Genomic DNA, 19,565 nt, shown 5'->3' with positions numbered 1-19,565 from the left:
GGGAGTTAAAAAGTCTGCAGAGTGTGCTGAAGCACAGAGGAGTTCACATGTCAAGAAAGTAACTGTTCTAAATCTCTGCCACCCAAAGGGGGATCGCTGGAGCAGCAGGGCCGCCTTCAGCTGGAAGCTTATCAGAAACGCAGACTCTCAGGTCCCACCCTAGACCAACAGAATCAGAATCTGTATTTTGATAAAATCCCCAGGTGATTTGTATGCACATTAAAGTTTGAGGAGCACGGCTCTAAACGACCTTGTAAAGAGTCAACAATCTAGTTGGAAAGGCAGGTACAAGAGACCTCTTGTCAGGCAATTAGAAACCAAGGACATAGGACCTTCCAGAGCTGTGGCTCACAGGCTCAGAAAGTTTACAGATCAGAGTATTTCAACTAAGACTTTTAGGGACCAACAAAGGGTTAACTTCTTTCGCAAGGTAAGGACATTAAATGGTGCCGGGAGTAAACCTGGCCATCATTGGGGTGGGGGTAACCATAGCAACAACTGCGCTCTCATTTATTAATAATTACTCTGTGCCTGGGAGTCGGCTACGTGCTTTTCAAGCGTCATCTTATCCATAAGATGCAAATACAACAGTATAGGTGTGCACCATGACAGCTCTGCTTCACAGGCGAGCGAACGGAGGCTTAGAGATTCATCACTGGCTCAAGCGGTACTTCTAGGTTTTCACCCAGACGCTCTGGTGCCAAAGCTGACACTCAAAGGACATTTTAAGAACAAAAATGTACTCAGGACATAATCAGAGAGTAAAAAGCAGTCCTAAAGGTGAATAAATTGAGTTTTATGAAACCTTGACTCTACTGGCATAACCTGTCTCATTCTATTATAAACTGGCAAAGAAGTCTTTGGATGGGACTTAGAAACCAATGGACAGGAAGAGCTATGGAAGAGATGTTCAGGGACTCGGCAGAGTTAAGGATGCCTTCTTATACGATGTATGTTTATATGTGACTTTGAATGAGAGGAAGAGGAGAGTAAAGAGAACACAGCTCAGGGACGTGCTGGGGAGGTGCCAGCCCCAGGAGAGGTGGACAACGAGGCTGGCTGAGTGAGGGGAAGGAAGAAACACCCAAGCATGGAGTGACCAACTCGTCCTGGTTTGCCTGAATTTTCCTGGCTCCATTGCCGAGTCTCTGGATTGTCTCAAGCAAACAAGGACCGCTGGTCACTCTTCCAAGAATGAGGATGAGGTGGAGAAGAGGGAGTGGGGCTGGAGAGGCAGTGAGGAATTCTGAGCTCATTAGCTGGCATTTAACGATCTAAAGGCGGTCAATGGGTCTATTTATATGGGCAAAAGGTCTCACATCTGACTTTTCTTCTAAATTCCAGGGAATGTAAAAGTTCAAGAGTTATGAGAACTATGGGGCGGTTGATTTGCAGGAAATATGCCTATAGCTCTAATTTGCAACTGCTTTCCCCAGGACTGGAGAAGACTCCAGTCCTAGTCGTTATAGACTCGTCCAGTAAATGAGTCATATGATCTTAAACACAGCATCTTCCTTCCTAAAAATGAACTAAGAAAACGTTTTAGAAATTACGAGCATGAAGAATCACTCAGAAGATTCTAGAGTACTAGGTTTAAAAAATTAAGAAACTAGATTCGAACTCCAATCCACATAGATTAGTTATAAAGCCACATCCACCAATGAGCATCCTTTTCTCCTGGTCTCCCCACCTCCTTTTTTTTTTTTTTTTAATTGAAGCAGAGTTCATTTCCAATGTTGTGTTAGTTTCAGGTGTGCAACATAGTTATTGAGTTATACACACACACACACACACACACACACAATCAGATTCTTTTTCATTGTAGGTTATTACAAGCTACTGAATATAGTTCCCTGTGCTGTACAGTAGGACTGTGTTGTTTATCTCCTGGCCTCTTGTCCCATGCTGACGATACGGTTTACACACGTAAATACCGAGCCTTAAATAGGGAGGCTCTCTTGGGTCAACAGATCATAGGGCCCGGCATCAACTGAAATCCTTTATGTTTAAATATGAGGAGCCAGAGCCAGAGGTGGTCTTTGTCCACAGGGAGGGACATTCGACACTTTTCAAAGAACACTACAGCCATCACCCCTTTATCTTTCCCACTCAAAGATGCTAAATTTCTGAGGATGTTCAAAAGCTAGCTTCTGAAGTTGAAACTCATGTACACTTCTATCTTCCCCTTGAGATTGGAAGATAGAAGACTGGTCTGAGAAATCTGGGTGTTCCGGGAGAAACTTCCTAGAGAGAACTCTGATGTTGTCTGCAAGAGATACGTCTTCCCCCTCGCATCACCCTCCCCCTCAAAAAAGAGAAAAGCTGGAATTGAAAACACCCTCCTCACCCATGGAAGGGTCTTATTCTCAGCCTCATCAGTATCGCCACCACAGATCATGAAAAAAGGCCATGACGTGACTTGAATCAAGAGAAGCAACTTTGGCAAATCAAGGGCAAAATAGAAATCCTTTCTCTCCTACTGTGAACTCAGTTAATTTTGCCGTTTGTTTAAGACAGAGGAGAGAGAACCAAACAGAAAAGACAGATGCCAGTCAGCCTCTTCCAGCTAGCCTGGGAGGCAGATGTCAGGCCAGGTTCCCCAGACGTGGAGCCTGAGACGGGATGTGGAGGCACACCACGTGCTGAGGAAGCACGCTCCAGAGAAGGGCACCAGAGCCAGTAGGACGGGGCTGGGGAAGGAGCCAGCAAGACAGGGCTTCAGCTCAAGTGTAACTTGCGCCTGATCCCAGGGGGATCCCTGAGCGTAAGTTACACCACAGAACTGGGGCCACTTTGAGGCAAGGGTCCAACTCCTCGACATAGACCTGCTGCCCAGGGGTGAGATGGCAGTAACCTTCCAGGCAAGGTGGCTCCCAGGGCAGCTGCTCAGAGAAGAGGGAACCTATGAGTAACGTATTAGCAGCCAACATTCATACCAGCTGGAGGATGGGGGGACCTGGCTGAAAAGGGGCTCTGGGTGAGGCACCCATAGCACCCACTTACAAGGAAGTATTTCTATTTTTTGTCAAACCAGAACATGTGAACACATTTTTCTTCCACTGGTCCACATTTTAGTGGGAACTGACAGTAAATCAGACTAGGCGTTGGTTCCTCAAGCCAAAAGTCTGCTGCCAGAGCTTTAAAAAAAACTCATAAACACCACAGTGGGTCCATCTGCAGTGTGAAGGAAGGGATTGATTAGTCAGTCCCCAAACATGAGTAAACTTGTCCAACAAAGCCTGCAAGTCTGGAAACTTTAAAAGCATTAGAAGACAATCATCCAAGTCTCCCAGGCCTGAGTCAAGGGGAAATATACATGGTTCACATCGGCTGACACCAGAGACATAGCAATATTAGATAACATGGGGCAAGGGAGATGGACCCTCCTCCAGGAAAGCTTAGGAAGAAGAAATAAAGTAAAGAGAAAGGACAGACTTTGTATTCAGTGCTACTTCATATGGGCATGAGGGAAAAAGTAGATGCCAAAACGTCTGAGGGCTCATTTGTTCAGCCAAGTGCATACGGAGCAGAAAGGCTGGCAAACTCAGTGTCATTTGAGTGTCTGGAGATGTAAGAGCCAGACTGAGTTTTGAGATTATGAAGTCCATAAACACTCCTCTCCCAGTCTCCCCCAAGCTTGGTACCTTCTTTCCTAAGTTCATCAGATCTCTGTTCAAGTTTTTCAACATCATCATCCAATCCATCTGAAAACAAGAGAACCACCTAGGAAAGTATTCAAAAAAGACAAATGAGTGAAAAGGAGAGCACTGCAACCCAAGACCAACAAATGAAATAAAACCGTTACCTTTCCCCGAGCAGCTGATTTATTCTGAAATGCCTCCCACAGAGAACTCAAGAGGTTGGCGTTGAGAAGAGACGGTCCTTTAACTGTTACATCCTTTAAACTGTTCAGTATGTTTTCACTGTAGATCTCAAACTTGGGGGAGTATTTTTCCAGGGCGTTGGTCACTTGAAAAGCCACGCTTACCTGAGTCTCCGTGCCCACCTCACAGCTTACCCCATTGAGGGAGCTGATGGCACGCAAGGTGTCTTGCAGGTAGGTTTCCATCCAAGACTGACCTTCCAGCAAGGTCTGCCCATTCTGCTGAGTTGAGATGTCAAATCCCACCACGACGTCCACAAAACAATCTAGGGGTCAAGGAAAAAGGGTTTCTTATGAGACCAACAAAGTAGCTTTACTTGACGTGGATGCCATGTTTCCACGTCATGGAACTTGGAATTCTTACTTCTATCTCTAGTTACAAAGCTGGAAAACAAGGAAGAGCATGAGCAAATAATGGAAGAGACTCAGAATCACTCTTTCATAACTTGTAAAAAGTGCTATTTTTTTTGAGCATCTATATAATCAAGATGATCCTATAACAAAGTTACAAAGTTGCAAAAGGTTTCATTGTGTCCACTGGAAAAGCCATGCAGATTAAACAGCTGTTATGTGGTGGAAATTTCAATGGTCTAAAATAGGAAATTCACATCATGCCCCTTATCAATTGAGATCATTCAACAAATATTAAAAGTATAAGGGAAATATAAAAACAGTTGAACAGAAAAAGTGATTTACAAAAAATAAATTGCAAGACTCCTCCTGCAGGATTTGGATGCTTTGTCTTTCCGAAAAGAATCTCTGATTTCTCTTTTTGCCTTTTAATGTCCATTCAGAAAAGGAAAAGAAAGAAAGAAAAATAACTCCCATGAGGTCCTTTGAGATCTTGCTTGGTTTGAGTCCCACAGGTGAAGAAACAGGCACCAAATTACCTGTATTCAACCACGTCAAAGACGGCACTGCCCTCAGAGCTCAGCCAGCCAGCAAACCAAAGCCACTGCCTTTTTGGGGTTTGAGAAAGACTCAGAGAGGTATTGCATTTGAAGTGCTTTGCCCTTTTTATTAACTCTTGAGACACTTAAGCACTGGAAAAACTAGAAAAGCTTGCTATTTTAAGCTGAGCCTCCCAATGGGAAGACAATTTGAGAAAGATAGTCCTATGACATACACAGTCTTCCTTCAGGAACTTTTCAGTTGATTAGAAACCTCAACCTTTTCCAGCCAATTTGACACACACACACACCCCCACACCCACACACACACAGCCTGCTTGGTAAAATAAGGCGACGGAGTGTTAATTTTTAATTTGCGTTGTCTAGATAAGCAGTTTTCCAGAGATTTGTTATGTGGACAAATGCCCACCTTCCAGACACACTGGTCAGCTGGACATTTGCAAGTCTTTGAAACCAGAATGTCAGTTTCAAGTCTCAAAACAAGGGCCAGGAACTCGATTCATTTCTAATGAGAAAAGAGTTGGGTGAGGGAAAAGCAACCTTATTTGATAATCAGGTTTCCCCATGACATTCAAGGTAAATCAGTATGTTATCAACAAATCTGAAAGGTGGGTTTTCTTATTTTACCGTCCTGAATTTACCGAAAAATCTCTTTCCCAATATTCAGAAAGTGAGATAAAGAGAAAGAAACTAGCCAGAAGGAAGCATTGGAATTTCTGTTCTTTCCAAACTTCTCCTTAAATCTATACCCTTTCATTTCTATTTTGAGATCAAAAGTTACCCTCTTGGGTGAACGCTGTTTTCCTCTCTGAACTGAAAGCCATTCAGTAACCCTGACATGTTACTGCCTTCAAGGAAAATGGTTTCTGGTGAAACACCAAATATTGGCAAAAATGTCAAAATGTGACTCAGTGTTCCTGAGAACTGTCCCCTTTCAAAACGGAGGCTTTTAACTTTTTGTCTGGATTCCTGAAATTGCCAGCTCAAGTAAGCAAGCTCCTTATGTTTATTTAACAAATTCAAATTGACAAATGAGTCCACGATGATGTGACTGAAGGACTTGACTTTGGGGAATGAGCCCAGAGGTGGCAGTGCTGTGTCTAGAGACAGTGAGAGAGAGAGGGGGTCGCGTGGGTCAAGTGAGCTCTCCTGGAATGGTCTTGCGGACTCTCCAGAGACATTTGCCCGGACTCAGGAGCTCTTCAAAGTTAACAAGAGGCAGTGATGGTTTTGGAAGTGGGCTGGGAAGAAGGCTAAAATTGGGCTTCCAAAGACAGATAATGAAGGACTGAAGTAATTGAGCAAGAGTGGGAATGAAAAAGCGATGATAAACGCAAGGGAAATTAACAGGAGGATCCCCAGGTCTGGCTACGGAGGGTGATAAAAGGGAACAACACTAATGGTCCGAGAAGGTGACTAGCCATCACAACCAGCAGTGGGGAAGCCGGGGGTGGGGCGGCCTCTGAGGGGGAAGGCACAGTTTAGTTTCAGGCGTGCACAGGCCACAACTCTCACTGCTAACTAACTTCTGGCAAATCTCTTAACCTCTCTGGGCATCAGTTTTCTGGTCTGTAAAAATAAAGGGATTATACATTTCAAAAGAAAAATGACAAAAGAACAGGAAAGAATGGATTGGACTTGACAGTCATGGTCTCCTGACTCCCTGCCAAGCCCCAAAGCTGATTTTAATTATCTGACTTATACAGAAAGTCTTTCATTGAAGTTAACGATGGCAGATTCTTAGTATTAAGAGACACTGTCAAGAGGGTAGGGGACGTTCATTAAAGCAGAAGATAGACTCTGGAAAAAATAAAAGGGAAAGTTGGGCTGTTGGAGGTTATTAGCTGGGATAAGAGAACAATTTGTTTGGAGCCTTTGAAAGAAAAGTTATAGATGGAAAAAGAGAAAGAATGATCTAGAAAATAGAGTTAGGTACTGTTAAAGACCAGGCTTCTATACCTCCCAGATTTGCTGGTGCCCCACCCTCCACCTGCCCGGGCCACACACACACCCAGAACTTGGACATCTGTCCCCTGGAGAGTCTCTGCTGCCACTATTGCCGGGTGCACCTCACTGTGCAGGGAAGGGCTGGGCTTTGACACGGCCTCCCTCGTTCTCACTGCAGTGGGTTCTTGATGACTCGGTACCCACATCCAACCCAGCTGAACTCATGGGGGCTCTGTCTCCTTCCTCCATTTCAGCCACAGGTACAAAGCTTTGTGGGTCCTGTATCTGGTTCCTAAAAGGCTGGATGACAGTGCAGCTGGGTCAGAGAGTCAGCTCTCCATGGGGGGAACTTGACCAGTAGCAGGCAGTGGATGAGAAGGAACTGGCAGGCCAACCCTCGCCCTTAACCCCTCTAAGGGGCAGGTCTGTGCAGTGGTCCCATGTGGCTTCCTTGGTGATGCTCTGCAGGACCAACGTACCAGTGATGCTTTCTCAGAAGCTGTAGCGAGCTTGGTAATACACATCTTGTACATTTCTTGCATTTACTTCCCTCCTTCCCTTTATCACTTCCCTCCACTCACTCTTGCTTCCTTGGGACGGTACTCCCACTGATGGATCCACACTGAAACTGTGCTGTGAGTTCTCTGTTTTCTAGAGAACCCAGTTAAGGCAGAAGCATCAAGAGATTCTTGTCAAGCTAAGCTGGACGTGACCATCTATATTCCCCTTGTATTTCCCACAGTCCTGAAGTCAGCTCCTGAGGGTGCGCCTGCTTCATCCTCATCAGACTGGCCTTTTGTTCAGTCTCCGTTTTGGCTCATCTTCCATGACGATGCAAAAGCTGAGGCGCTCTTGATTCTTCTGCCACGTGGTCATGGCTCCATGCCCCCCAAGGCAGCACGTCACATCCCCAAAACTGCCGGAGGTCTCCTCTAGGTGCTCAGAATAGGCAAGAAAAATCAGGAGACGAAGCATGAAGGAAGATGAGAAAACAGACTGTGGAGTTTAGTTGCTGAGGGGAACTGGGAGCAGGTTGAGGCATTAAGTTTGGCTCTAGCTCCCAAAGGCTGCTCAACTATCCGCCTTCCTAAACCAGGGACGTCTTGGTCAGTTGCCCTTCTGTGAACTAGACTATCCCGTCACTCCGTGTATCTGCACTTACAAAGGTCACTATCAGGCTCCCTCAGCAATACTCAGTGAAACTTATTAACTGTCACAGGATATGTACACGCACTTCCCACGCATCCCTCACGTGTCCTTATGAAACACAGAATAAGCAGGAACTCTAATACTCATTGTGCAGAAGATGAGGCTGAGACTCAGAGAACTCGCCCGAGGTCCCAACTTGAGGATCAGATCCAGGCTTGTCTGGAGTCCCTATGCTGAATTTCCTCCTTCACAACTTCCTGGGGGGCCAGGGATGCGACATCATGCAGGTTCCATGCTCTGCTGTGAGATCGTGATGCTGGAAGCGACAGCTTAGCAAGCAAGTGCCTTCCTTCGGGAAGAGCAGCTTTTCAGACATACACTCCTGAAGTCTCAGTAAGTTCCAGCTCTTAATGATGGACGCACAACACTTAGGTGCGAGTTCTTTATAGCGGGAGCATCGGATAAACTAGATGACGACTCTATTGGGAAACCTGGCAGACAGACCGGGGTTTCACAATTTGCTTGGTTTGTTGCTTCCTGTATGACCTGGGCCAGGTTATTAATATTCCTCAGAGACCTGGTTTCCTCATGTATAAATGGGACTAGAAATACAAACCACGGAGGGTTTGGGAATTTGATGAGCTAATGCATTTAAAGTGCTTTAAAAATGGGTGACCCTGTTTTTGTTTTGTAAAAAAATTCATTTGTATCATTTTTTTTTTAGATTCCACATATAAGTGATATCATATGATACTTTTCTTTTTCTTCCTGGGTTACTTCACTTAGTGTGATGATCTCCAGGTCCATTCATGTTGCTGCAAATGGCATATTCTTTTTTATGTCCGAGTAGTATTCCATCATATATCTACACCATTGTAAACTGGCTATACTTCAATTAAAAAAATAATGCTTGCCTCTCCAGAGATGCTCAAGAAATAATGATTCTCAGTCACTTCCCTACTATCTCCAGGTAGCTGACTGTCCTTTTACATAAAATAAATCCTACGGACAACCAGAGAATCAGAGATGATTTAACTGCACACGTGAGAAAACTAAGAAAGTACAGTGATTTCTCTGAAGTTACACATATTTTAAGAAAAGGCAAAGCAAGATGTTCAGGCTCAAAGCCTGGTTTGCTTTGAGACACACCAAGTCCTGTCTGATTTCCTTGACCTGGGCGTTTATAGTTTTAGGAGAGTTGGCATCCTCTGATGTAATGTGCACAGGTTCTGAAGCTCTCTCAGCCTGCATTCCAGCCTTGTCAGTCTTTAGCCCACAGCTTGGCTACAAAGACCTCACACATCCCTGTTTGCTACAGTCATCACTTGAAGTTCATTGTTATAGAGCACTTTCCTCATTCATTCATTCATTCCATTCATTCATTCATATACTCATGACTGTTCTCTTTAAAGATAACTCACTGACTGCTTGGAGTACACACTCCTGGTTTTGACTTCCCATGTGGTTTTCTTTTACTCACTCAAGTCCAAGACTAGGTGGTTCTGAGATCATTCCCTGACTCCTAACTGGAGATGGGTATTTCATGGAAAACCAGAAAATAATATGGAAGGTTTGGCTGAGGTCACCAGACACATTCCAAAGTAGGGGGAACATGTAAAGCAGGATTTACAAAGACAGTAGTCCCTGATCAATGACAGCACTCTTTTTTCGTTAGTTTCTTTCTTTTTTTTTTTTTTTAAATTATAGTCCGTTTACAATGCTGTGTCAGTTTCTGCTATACACCATAATGTTCAGAATTACGGGACTCTTCACCTCAAGTTGACATCCTGGGTCTTATGAAAGGTTTGAACTTGGAGTTTGGAAGGGCACTTTGGAGATGGCTGTTGTGTGCTGTGAGGTCCCTCCCCACAAGCACACACACACATAGACAAGGAGGGGAGGTAATGTCCTGTTTAAGTCAAGAGAGGGGACCTTCCAGAGGTAACCTGGAGATGACACAGCCTAGAAATTCTACAGAATGAAACAGGCTGGCACACTGCTCTGTCTGCCAAGGAGAGGTGGCCTCACTGTGGGGCTGTACCTTCCGGTGCTTATGGAGTCAATTGATATGTTATTGTTTTCCATGGAGCAGACTGGCGTAAGAAAGAGCTGGGGTGGGGGGCGGGTGGGCTCCTCGGATCTCTCCTCTGAGAAGCTTGCCTGGAGGGACAAAGACCTGACAGCAGATAAAGCTGGAGGCGTCACCAGATGCCCAGAGGCTGAGGAAGGCATAAGGGAACACTGGGGACTGAGATGGGAGCTCCGGGGAGAGATGCCCTGACAAATGTGCTTGGTGGGGGTGGAGAGGGTGGGGGGCAGGCGGGGAAGTCTTTGAAAACTTTATGAATGGGTACGGCGTTGACACGGACTGCAGAGAAAACAATTCCTGACAGGTGCCATCAGCAGGGACTTCCGGGCACCTCTTTGGCTTCCCTCCCTTCCCCAGCCCGTTCTGGAGTGGCCAGAAACCACAGTTAGTGAGAAGGGGCAGGAGTGCGAGGTGGGCACCAAGGATCAAATGCTCGCTGTGTGTGGCCTCTTCTGTCATAGCCGGTGAGCGCTCAGTGGCAGGGAAAGCAGAGGAACCTTGACCCAAGTGTCAAGTGTGAATGGCCCCACCGTGATGGACACATCAATCACCAAGAAGAGGCTACTTATCTCCTGAAAGTGACTGAGGGCAAGGGAAGAGGGGACCCTGGAAATAAATGTGATGGGTCCATCACAGACAAAAATAAAGTGCTTTGCGGGGAGGGTGTAGCTCAGTGGCAGAGTGTGTGTTTAGCATGCAGGAGGTCCTGGGTTCAGTCCCCACAACCTGCACTAAAATAAATCAATAAAAACCAAATTACCTGTCTCCCTCTCTCCCCCAAATAGTTTTTTTTTTTTTTGGTAGGGGGAGGAGACAATTAGGTTTATCATTTATTTAATGGAGGCACTGGGAATTGAACCCAGGACCTTGTGCATGCTAGGCATGCATTCTACCACTGAGCTATACCTTCCCCCTCCTCAAAAAAATTAAAATTAAAACAGCTGAACAAAAATTTTTTTAAAACAATGAAGTGATTTGATAATGACAATCCAGGGGCCATGCTTATTTAAAGTAGCATTAAATGTGCACTTTTCTCATTTCATCTTCACAACAACCTTCCCAACTGGGTGCTGTCATTCACGTTGTACAGGTGAGAAAATTACACTTGGATTGTTTACAAAGTCCGGGGAAATTATGGGAAGGGATAAATATGGGAGTTTGCAATTTACAAATGTTAACCACTATATATAAAGATAGATTTTAAAAAGTTTCTTCTGTACAGCACAGGGAACTATGCTCAATATCTTGTAATAATATTTAATGGAAAAAATATGAAAATGAATATATGTATGTATATGCATGACTGGGACATTGTGCTGTACACCAGAGATTGACACGTTGTAACTGACTGTACTTCAATTAAAATTAAAAGTTACACTTAGAAAAGTTAAGTCACTTGTCCAGGAAAAAATGGCGATCGAGTTGGGATTTGTAGCTTAGCTGTCCATCTGCCTCATGGCAGTCGTGTGGCTTTCCTCTCCCTGGTGGAAATCCAGGGTTAACAACTACCATAGGTAGTTAGAATCACAGCCCACCCCCGGGTACTTTTATAAAAATAGAAAAAGTTCTCTCTCTTAAAAGACCTTTCCTTCCATTAACTGGAAAAATGTCAAAATGTGCTAATTTTAAAGAAGATATTTAGCAACTTCCCCAGTAAACGGTTGTGGTAAGGCTCTAACTAAGCCTCCAAGGATGCTGCCTCCCTCCCTGCGCCCCAGCACGCGGCAGCCCCGTTGCCAGGCAGCCAGAACCTGTCAGTTGATTTCTCTGAGACGTGTTCTTCAAGCTCTGAAACCCACCAGATTGCGAACAGCGGCCTCTCCCTCCCACCTTTGGAAGATGAGGCATTCCCAATTCACAAAGGGGGCACGTGCCCCCAAGAGGCCAAGAGCAAAAAAAAAAAAAAAAAAAAAAAGACAGTCTCTCGGACATCTTGTTTCTCAATTCACAAGCCACAAAAAATGCTTGCTAACTGTGAAAAGTTCCACTGGAATTCCGGAGGCATGGATCAAAATGCTCGCAAGGGCCCCAGGGGGAGAACAGACTGGCAGGACACCCGGAATACTCACGGCTCTCGCCCCCCGAGGTGCAGATGTTGCGCACGATCCTCTTCTTGACCTTCTTCAGTTCGTCGAAGTTGTGGACGGTCAGTTTTTTATCCGCGGTCCCGGTGATCTGAACGAGCTGCTGGTCATCTACATCCCCGATGCCCACGGAGTAGATGTCGACGCCCTTGTGTCTCAGCTCTTCGGCCGCCTGGGCCACCTCGTCCTGGGACTGGCCGTCGGTGAGGACCAGCAGCACCTGCGGGGCGCCCGCACCGATGCGGCTGCCCGCGTCCGGCCGGAAGTAGCGGCCCACCTGCCGCAGCGCGGCGCCGATGTGCGTGTAGCCGAAGATCTGCTGGACGCGCGCGATGCGCGAGGACACCGCCTGCCGGCCGCCCCAGGCGCCCAGCGGGAACTCGGGCCGGTAGGTGTGGCTGAACTGCGCCGCGCCTACGCGCACTCTGTCGGCGCCCACGTCGAGGTCTTCCACGATGGACGCCAAGAAGTCCTTCATCTTCCGGAAGTCGTCCGGGTGAATGCTGTTCGAGCCATCCATGAGGAAGACGAGATCTACCTTTTCAATTTCGCAATCTACAAAAAGAGGAGAGACATCAGATGGTTATCCTTTCTCTAACCCAGCAGGCGGCGGTTCGATGTTTGCAGCTATGGAGAAATGCTATTTGTTTTATTATTTTTAATCAATTTTTTGGGGGGGGGGAGTAATTAGGTTTTTATTTATTTATTAATGGAGGTACTGCGGATTGAACCCAAGACCTCGTGCGTGCTAAGCACACACTCTCCCACTGAGCTAAACCCTCCCCTAAGAAATTATGTTTCTGAAGGTAGTTTCTTATCTTACACCACCTGGTGGTCCCACTAATTGGAGAGGAAATAAAAACAATCCCATCAGAAAGGTAACACAAGACTGAACAAGTCCCACATCCTTCGGGGCTTCTCTTGGCTTTTCTGCTGGGTCTCACACCATTTTCTTTTCCGAGGTGCCAGCGAACTGGGGATGGTGACACAGAAAACCTGTCCTCACCAGCAATCTAGCCATAAATCTTCCAGAAAGCTCATGGCCAGCAGTAGCATAGCGGGGATAAACATAGCAACACACATCCACTTAGGGACCCAAGCAAAGAGACAGATGGTCTGTGTTACTGACTTGGCCTCACCGGCCAGCTGAGCCAATAAAACGCTTTTCTCATTTACGAGGGCAAGTTGAGATTTTAGAATCATGCCTTCCAGCCTCTATCTAGTCAATCTGCCTCTTTCTGGTGTATACAGCCTGCATTCTGGTGTCCATAGGCAAAAGTATCTACTGGAGAAAAAAGGTTTTGAACAACAAAACATGGTTTAGACATACTTCCTTTGTATTAACAGCAAATACAAAACAAAAAGAATGTGACAGATCTTTGCCAATGAATGAGTTATGCTTGGCACACACTCACATGAGCTCCTTAGCCTTCTGGTAAACATTAGCCTTTCCTTGAATTCCTCAGAGAGCTCACGACCGACCTAACTTTATTCTCATTTTAACCTCAGGAAAGATTCAAGGTGTCTGAGATGCCCGCAGTCAAGATAAGCAAGAAAGAGAAACATGGTAAGTAGGATTACTGAGTTACATCCCTTTGTCTCCGATTCAAATAAAGGAAATAAAGAACTTTTTTTTCTCCCCAAGGAAGGAATTTTAATATAAAAATTCAATTTTAGCTTCTACAGTGGACTTGCAAAGGGCAGATTGATTTTTTTAGATACTGGCCAACAGAAGGTAAGAGGTTCATCCCAGTATTCTGTAAGATCCAGATGTATTTTGTTAGCTTTGTGAAAGAAAAAGATAGTAGCTGTATTCTCAGGAGGCCAGGCAGACGAAAAACAGAATAAGCTAAATAATTTTTAAAAAGAACTGCACCAAGATACTGAAATCCTGGATTCACATTAATTCATCTAATAAAAACACTTAGTATTTTTTAGTAAAACATATCCCCCTAAAAATACTAAGGAATTTTAATAGACCACAATCTCCCTTTGAAACCAAAGTGGAAAATGGCAGCTGAATGAATGAATGAATGAAAATATACATACATGGATGTGGCAATGTAATCTCCAGCTGTCAGAATAGAAACCCAACATCGTGGGCAAAAGAAGTCCCACAGGCATTCTGCTCTGGAAACATCTGAGGCTAAAATCGAGTGCTTAACATTGGGCTCCATGTTTTATTTTATTTTATTTTGCTTTTTTTTTTTTTTAAAGAATCTAGCTGTCTTTTATTAAGCCAGACACTAAACAGATTTTCAAAATATAAAATAACATCATTCTTCTTTTTTTGCTTCAGAAAATTCAGTTGTATTTCATTAAAAATATATTATTTATGTCAACATGGACTTGATATATTATTATTTTTAATAAATGGAGAAATATTTTACCGATGACTCAATTTTAATTTCAAATGCAATAAATATGAGCAGATATAATCCAGCCAAACAAAGCACAGGGTCATCACTAAATGTGACTGTAAAGAGATCCTGAGACCAAAAACTTTGGTGGGACAACAATATCTTAGTTTTAATCTCAAATCCTGGTCAAATAGACTATGCAAACAAAACAGAATGAAACCAATCATTCTACATGGTTTCGGTAGACTTGGGCACAGGCCCCCTCATTTGTGTTTGGTGAGGGGCTCTGCGTTTTCAACGAGCTCACAGCTGTAACAGACATGGGTGCAGGGTCAAGGGCACTTCCAGACTGGAGGGGAGAGGACCTCAGGCCGTGATCACCGGTTCTCAGGGAGAGAGGAACTTGATTTCTTGCATCAGGAGCAGGAAGAACTAAGGAGTGAAAGTGGTGTGTAAACAAATCTGTGTGCCAGTAAATAAAGGCTGTTGGAAAACGGTGGCTTTCCCGTCTTCGTTAGAGTTGAGGCAGAAGCAAGCAGGACTGTCACAGAAACCCGAGGAAACTCCCTTGAGGCCTTTCCAACCTGGGATTCCACAGCGTGGGCATTTCTACCAGACCACCAGCACCCCTTCTCTCCCCTCCACCCTGGAGAACTTGCCCCCGAGGGCTAATGCTTTGACCGCTGCTGATCATAAAGAAAAACTTCATGGACAAACCTTACCTACTTTTGAAGAGTTACACACACTGGCGGACACGTCTGAAAATATCCCCTTCAGGCCTCCGAAAGTTTCCACGAAGAAGTACTTGTCGCTCGATCCCGCCATGGCCAGCAGCTCCACGGGGTTGGCCCCCGCGATCCCCACGGCCAGGACAAGAATGCCCTTGTCCCGCAAGGCCCTGGCTGTGGCATTGAGCTTGTCAGCATCGTGGGACTCCCCGTCGGTGATCACGATGAGGACCTGGGGGACCCCCTTGTCCAGGCGGCTGCCCCGGGCTTCGGTGAACATGTGGTCTGAGAAGCCCAGGGCCTCGGCTGTATAGGTGTTGCCCCCCATGGGCTGGTCATTCCGGAGCACCGAAATCACCTCCCATTTTGTGTCAAGGTGGTCCAGATAGAACAGCACCTCCGGGTCGTCGGCGTATTTCAGAGCCCCAAACCGGACCTTGTTCTTGCCCACGTCAGCTTTCTTCACCAAGTCGACCATGAAATCCTTCATGGTATTATACTCATCCTGGTCGATGCTGCCAGAGCTGTCAATCACAAACACGACGTCCAAAACCTCAATGCGCTTGCACTCTGGAAGAGGCGGAGAAAGGAAAACCGTAGGAGATGAGCTTTGTGCATCCCGGGGCATCCTCTCCCCCCACCTGCTTGTCAATTGCCAGCGTCTCCTCTCCCTGTCACCAAGCTGTTTACTCATCAGAACGCCTGATCCCTGGGTAGCAGACATGGCACAGATCCCCTTGGGTGGCCAGTACACGGGGATGCTCATTTAGGTGAGCCTTTAGGACAAGGCAGATGTGACATGAAGCCTGCTGGAGCCGGTGGGGAGACAGTCACGGGGTCATCGGAAACGAACATGTCATGGGCTTTCAGATAAAAAAAAAAAATCACCATTCTGTAGAAATTTTCCTATATAAGTGGTGCCTTCAGCATGTGCTTCCATTTATGCAAATTTGTCTATTTAGTTTTTTAAAGCCATGGGGATCATGAGATTTCATTCTTGAGCTAGACCTTGGGGAAATGACTGAATGAACATGAATTTGGCCACGATGTATTTTTTCACGGTTATACATGGCTGGCTTTTCAAGGTTACATTTGTTCCCTTTTTGACTTCCTGGAAACGTTATCTGTTTTCATGGTTGGGCCTCATCATAGAAATAATCCATTTTACACTTGGCCCCAACAAGGGATCCCTGCCTGATGGTCTAGTGAACGTTTTTAAACATGGCGTCAATGCCAGGGAAAAGTAAAGCAAGAAAGACCCAAGTAGTTTGTGGGTCTAGCACATTCTCCGTCCAAGTGCAGAGTTCCAAACTCCAACTCACTCGTTCCCGAGAAATGGAATGATTTAGTCCACTTAGTCCATAATCTCTCCACAGGCCTTTGAGAGTGGGTTCCAAATGTTAACTCATCCATTCTGGAGAAACAGAATTGTGAGAAGGGACCCCCCCCACCCCCACGTCCCCTTCTTAGGCAGCCCCTTGCTTGCTACGTGGTGTGACTGTTGCAAATGCCAGAGCCAGTGCCCTTCCCCAGTGCCTAGAGGCCATGCGTACAGAGTCATGACCAAAGTCTCCAGAAATACTATGTCCACGAAAGAAGAAACTATGTTTCTCTGGCCTTTGGTTGCCCTGGGGAGCCTGCGTGCATTACCCAGGGGGTCGGGGGTAGACTGCTCAGTGTTGGCACCCTTCAAAGAGTTCCAGTTTATTCTGGGTGGAGTTACCAGGAAATATCCCTCTTCCACCAGATACATACCATAGTCAGCAAACCTAGTGGGGGTTGAACAGAACTGTTATTTGAATAACCATGTTCCTCTTTCCCTTCCAAACTCCATTCAGAGCCATCTCCTTCACAGAGGTTTTCAGAACACCTCTGTCACCAGGCCCCATGGGTGACAGCGTAAATCAGCCCCTTATGTTGGCTGAGCTTGTGTTCTATCCCTTCCTTTACTCTGTAGCTTCGTGGGAACAGGATGGTAACTATCCTAGTCACTTCCTTTGAAGCATTCTTTGCTCAGGTTTCTGTACTGCATTCCTCCTCTATAGGATTCCATAAATATCCAAGTGATTTTACTAACATTATCTCATTTTTTATATGCCTTGGTTCTTAAAAATTGTAAAATGAACAAACATATGTAGTGGATGTTAGGTCAGAGCAGAGCCACCTTGCCTGAGAGGTTATGCCCTTCCACTGTCTGCCTTATCGGATCCCACGTGGCCCCAAAACTCAGGTTGTAGGAGGCTGGGCTCCTCGTCTCGAGGTGATGTAATTCCCCCCCTACTCTGTGATGTGATTCACACCCCAGCACTCCCCATGGGACCTGGCTAGACTCCAGGGGAGACCACCTCCTTCCTTCACTCCTACCCGTGCCCATCCTGTGCTCCTCACGCCCCCTCTGAAAACACCTCTTGAAAAGAAATACTACTCATCCATAAAAAGAATGAAATAATGCCATTTGTAGCAACATGGATGGACCTGGAGGCCACCATTCTAAGTGAAGTAAGCCAGACAAAGAAAAATACCACATTATATCACTTACATGTGGAATCTAAAAAAAGTGACACAATTGAACTTATTTATAAAACAGAAACAGACTCTCAGACACAGAAAGAAACTTGTTACTGGAGTGGGGTGTGGGAAGGAGGTGGGGAAGGAAAAATTGGGAGTTTGGGATTTGCAGATACTAACTACTATATTTAAAATAGATAAACAACAAGGTCCTACTGTACAGCACAGGGAACTATATTCAGTACCTTGTAATAGCCTATAATGAAAAAGTATATGAAAAGGAATATATAACACACACACATACACACATATATAACTGAATCACCATGCTGGGCACCAGAAATGAACACATTGTAAACAAACTATTGCGTCAATTAAAAAAAAAAAAACAAAAACCCCACTTCCACAAGAATCCCTGACTCTGCTTCTTGGGACCCAGACCTAAAATCCAGTATAATACCGTTTTTCTTAACCAGCTGTTTTGTCTACAAATGGGGAAGAATCTAGGTGGAACAAAAATGTAACTGACCATACTTTAATTAAAAAATAAATAAAATAAATTTAAAAATTTAAAAATCAATATGCAGAGTGAGGAAAAACACCAAAACCCAAAACACACGAACAAAAAGTGTTCCTTACTATCTAAGGAATGGTTCCATTGAGAAAACTCACATTTTTGTATGTAGGTCAAAAGCCACCAGGATAAACATTTCAATTAAACTCAAAGTTTACACTGTTCAAATAGTAGTCTAGTTAGTCCAAGAAAAATGACTCCACAAGGTCCTACTGTACAGCCCAGGGAACTATATTCACTCTCTTCTAATAACCTGTCATGAAAAAGAATGTGAGAAAGAATATATATGTATAACTGAATCACTACGCTGTACACCAGAAACTAACACAACATTGTAAATCAACTCTACTTCAATAATTAAAAAAAGGGGGGGAGGGCATAGCTCAAGTGGTAGGGTGCATGTTTAGCACGCACGAGGTCATGGGTCCAATCTCCAGTACCTCTTCTAAAAATAAATAAACCTAATTACCTCCCCACCTTCAAAAAAACCAAAACAACAACGACAACAACAATAGCCCCCGCTCCCCCGTCCAAAACAACAAAAACAGACAAAAAAAAAAAAAGAAACAATGGCTGAGATGGAAGTTTGGTGTCTGGCTAGTGCCCCGGATGGATACGCCCACACCTACCTTCCCGAGGGCTGCAGATCCCGAAAACGAGGTCATCTTCAATGTGCTGGAGGATGTCAAAATTCTCAACGTAGAAGACCATCTCCGGCCTGCCGCTGATCTCCTCGAGCTGGGTGACGTTGGAGCCGAACACGCCCACAGAGTAGATGATGATGCCTTCTTGCCGGAGCGCCACCGCTGGCTCCTTGACGGCATCCTGAGCCTCACCATCCGTGATGAGGATGAGGAACTTCCTGACACTGGGCCGGGCCCCCTTGGCCGGGCTGAAGTACTGAGACACGAAGGTCAGGGCACTGCCGGTCAAGGTGGTCTCTCCAATGTGAGCCATTCGGTCTATGGCATCTGTAATGTCCCCCTGGGACCCATATGTGTCGAGCTGGAACTCTTCCTTGTTGACGTGGCTGAACTGGACCACGCCGATCCGCACCCAGTCTGCCCCAATCTGAGATTTGCTCACCAGGTTTTTCATAAATGTTTTCATTTTGATGAAGTTGTCCAGTCCTATACTGCCAGAACTGTCCACCAGAAACATGATGTCTGCCTTCATCTCCTTGCAGGCTGCACGGGAGAAAGGAGGTGTTTAATTCAACTTGGCTTCATGTAAAAAGATGAAGAGTGAATGGGGAGACCCTAAACACAAATAATTCCCTATCAGAGTTCAGTGCGTGCTTGGTAAGGACTCTTTGCTGGTAAATAAGGCATT

At 45.3% G+C, this 19,565-nt stretch overlaps 1 protein-coding gene across 4 annotated transcripts in view; it reads right to left on the bottom strand.

Annotated features, from left to right (window-relative positions):
• COL6A6 (collagen type VI alpha 6 chain) overlaps positions 1 to 19,565 on the bottom strand; it is a 168,402-nt gene that overhangs the window by 72,986 nt on the left and 75,851 nt on the right. For all 4 annotated transcript variants that reach the window (XM_032489331.1, XM_032489322.1, XM_032489339.1 and 1 more), the window contains 5 exons: positions 18,863 to 19,420; positions 15,146 to 15,721; positions 12,049 to 12,618; positions 3,806 to 4,149; positions 3,645 to 3,723 (listed from right to left, as the gene is read on the bottom strand). In XM_032489331.1, the coding sequence (XP_032345222.1) occupies positions 3,645 to 3,723; positions 3,806 to 4,149; positions 12,049 to 12,618; positions 15,146 to 15,721; positions 18,863 to 19,420 (2,127 nt within the window). The remainder of the gene's footprint in view (positions 1 to 3,644; positions 3,724 to 3,805; positions 4,150 to 12,048; positions 12,619 to 15,145; positions 15,722 to 18,862; positions 19,421 to 19,565) is intronic.

Source organism: Camelus ferus, chromosome 1 (genome assembly GCF_009834535.1).
Source record: "Camelus ferus isolate YT-003-E chromosome 1, BCGSAC_Cfer_1.0, whole genome shotgun sequence".
Lineage (NCBI taxonomy): Eukaryota > Metazoa > Chordata > Mammalia > Artiodactyla > Camelidae > Camelus > Camelus ferus.
The sequence above is the reverse complement of the archived record's forward strand: the minus strand, read 5'-3'. Positions and strand labels throughout refer to the sequence as shown.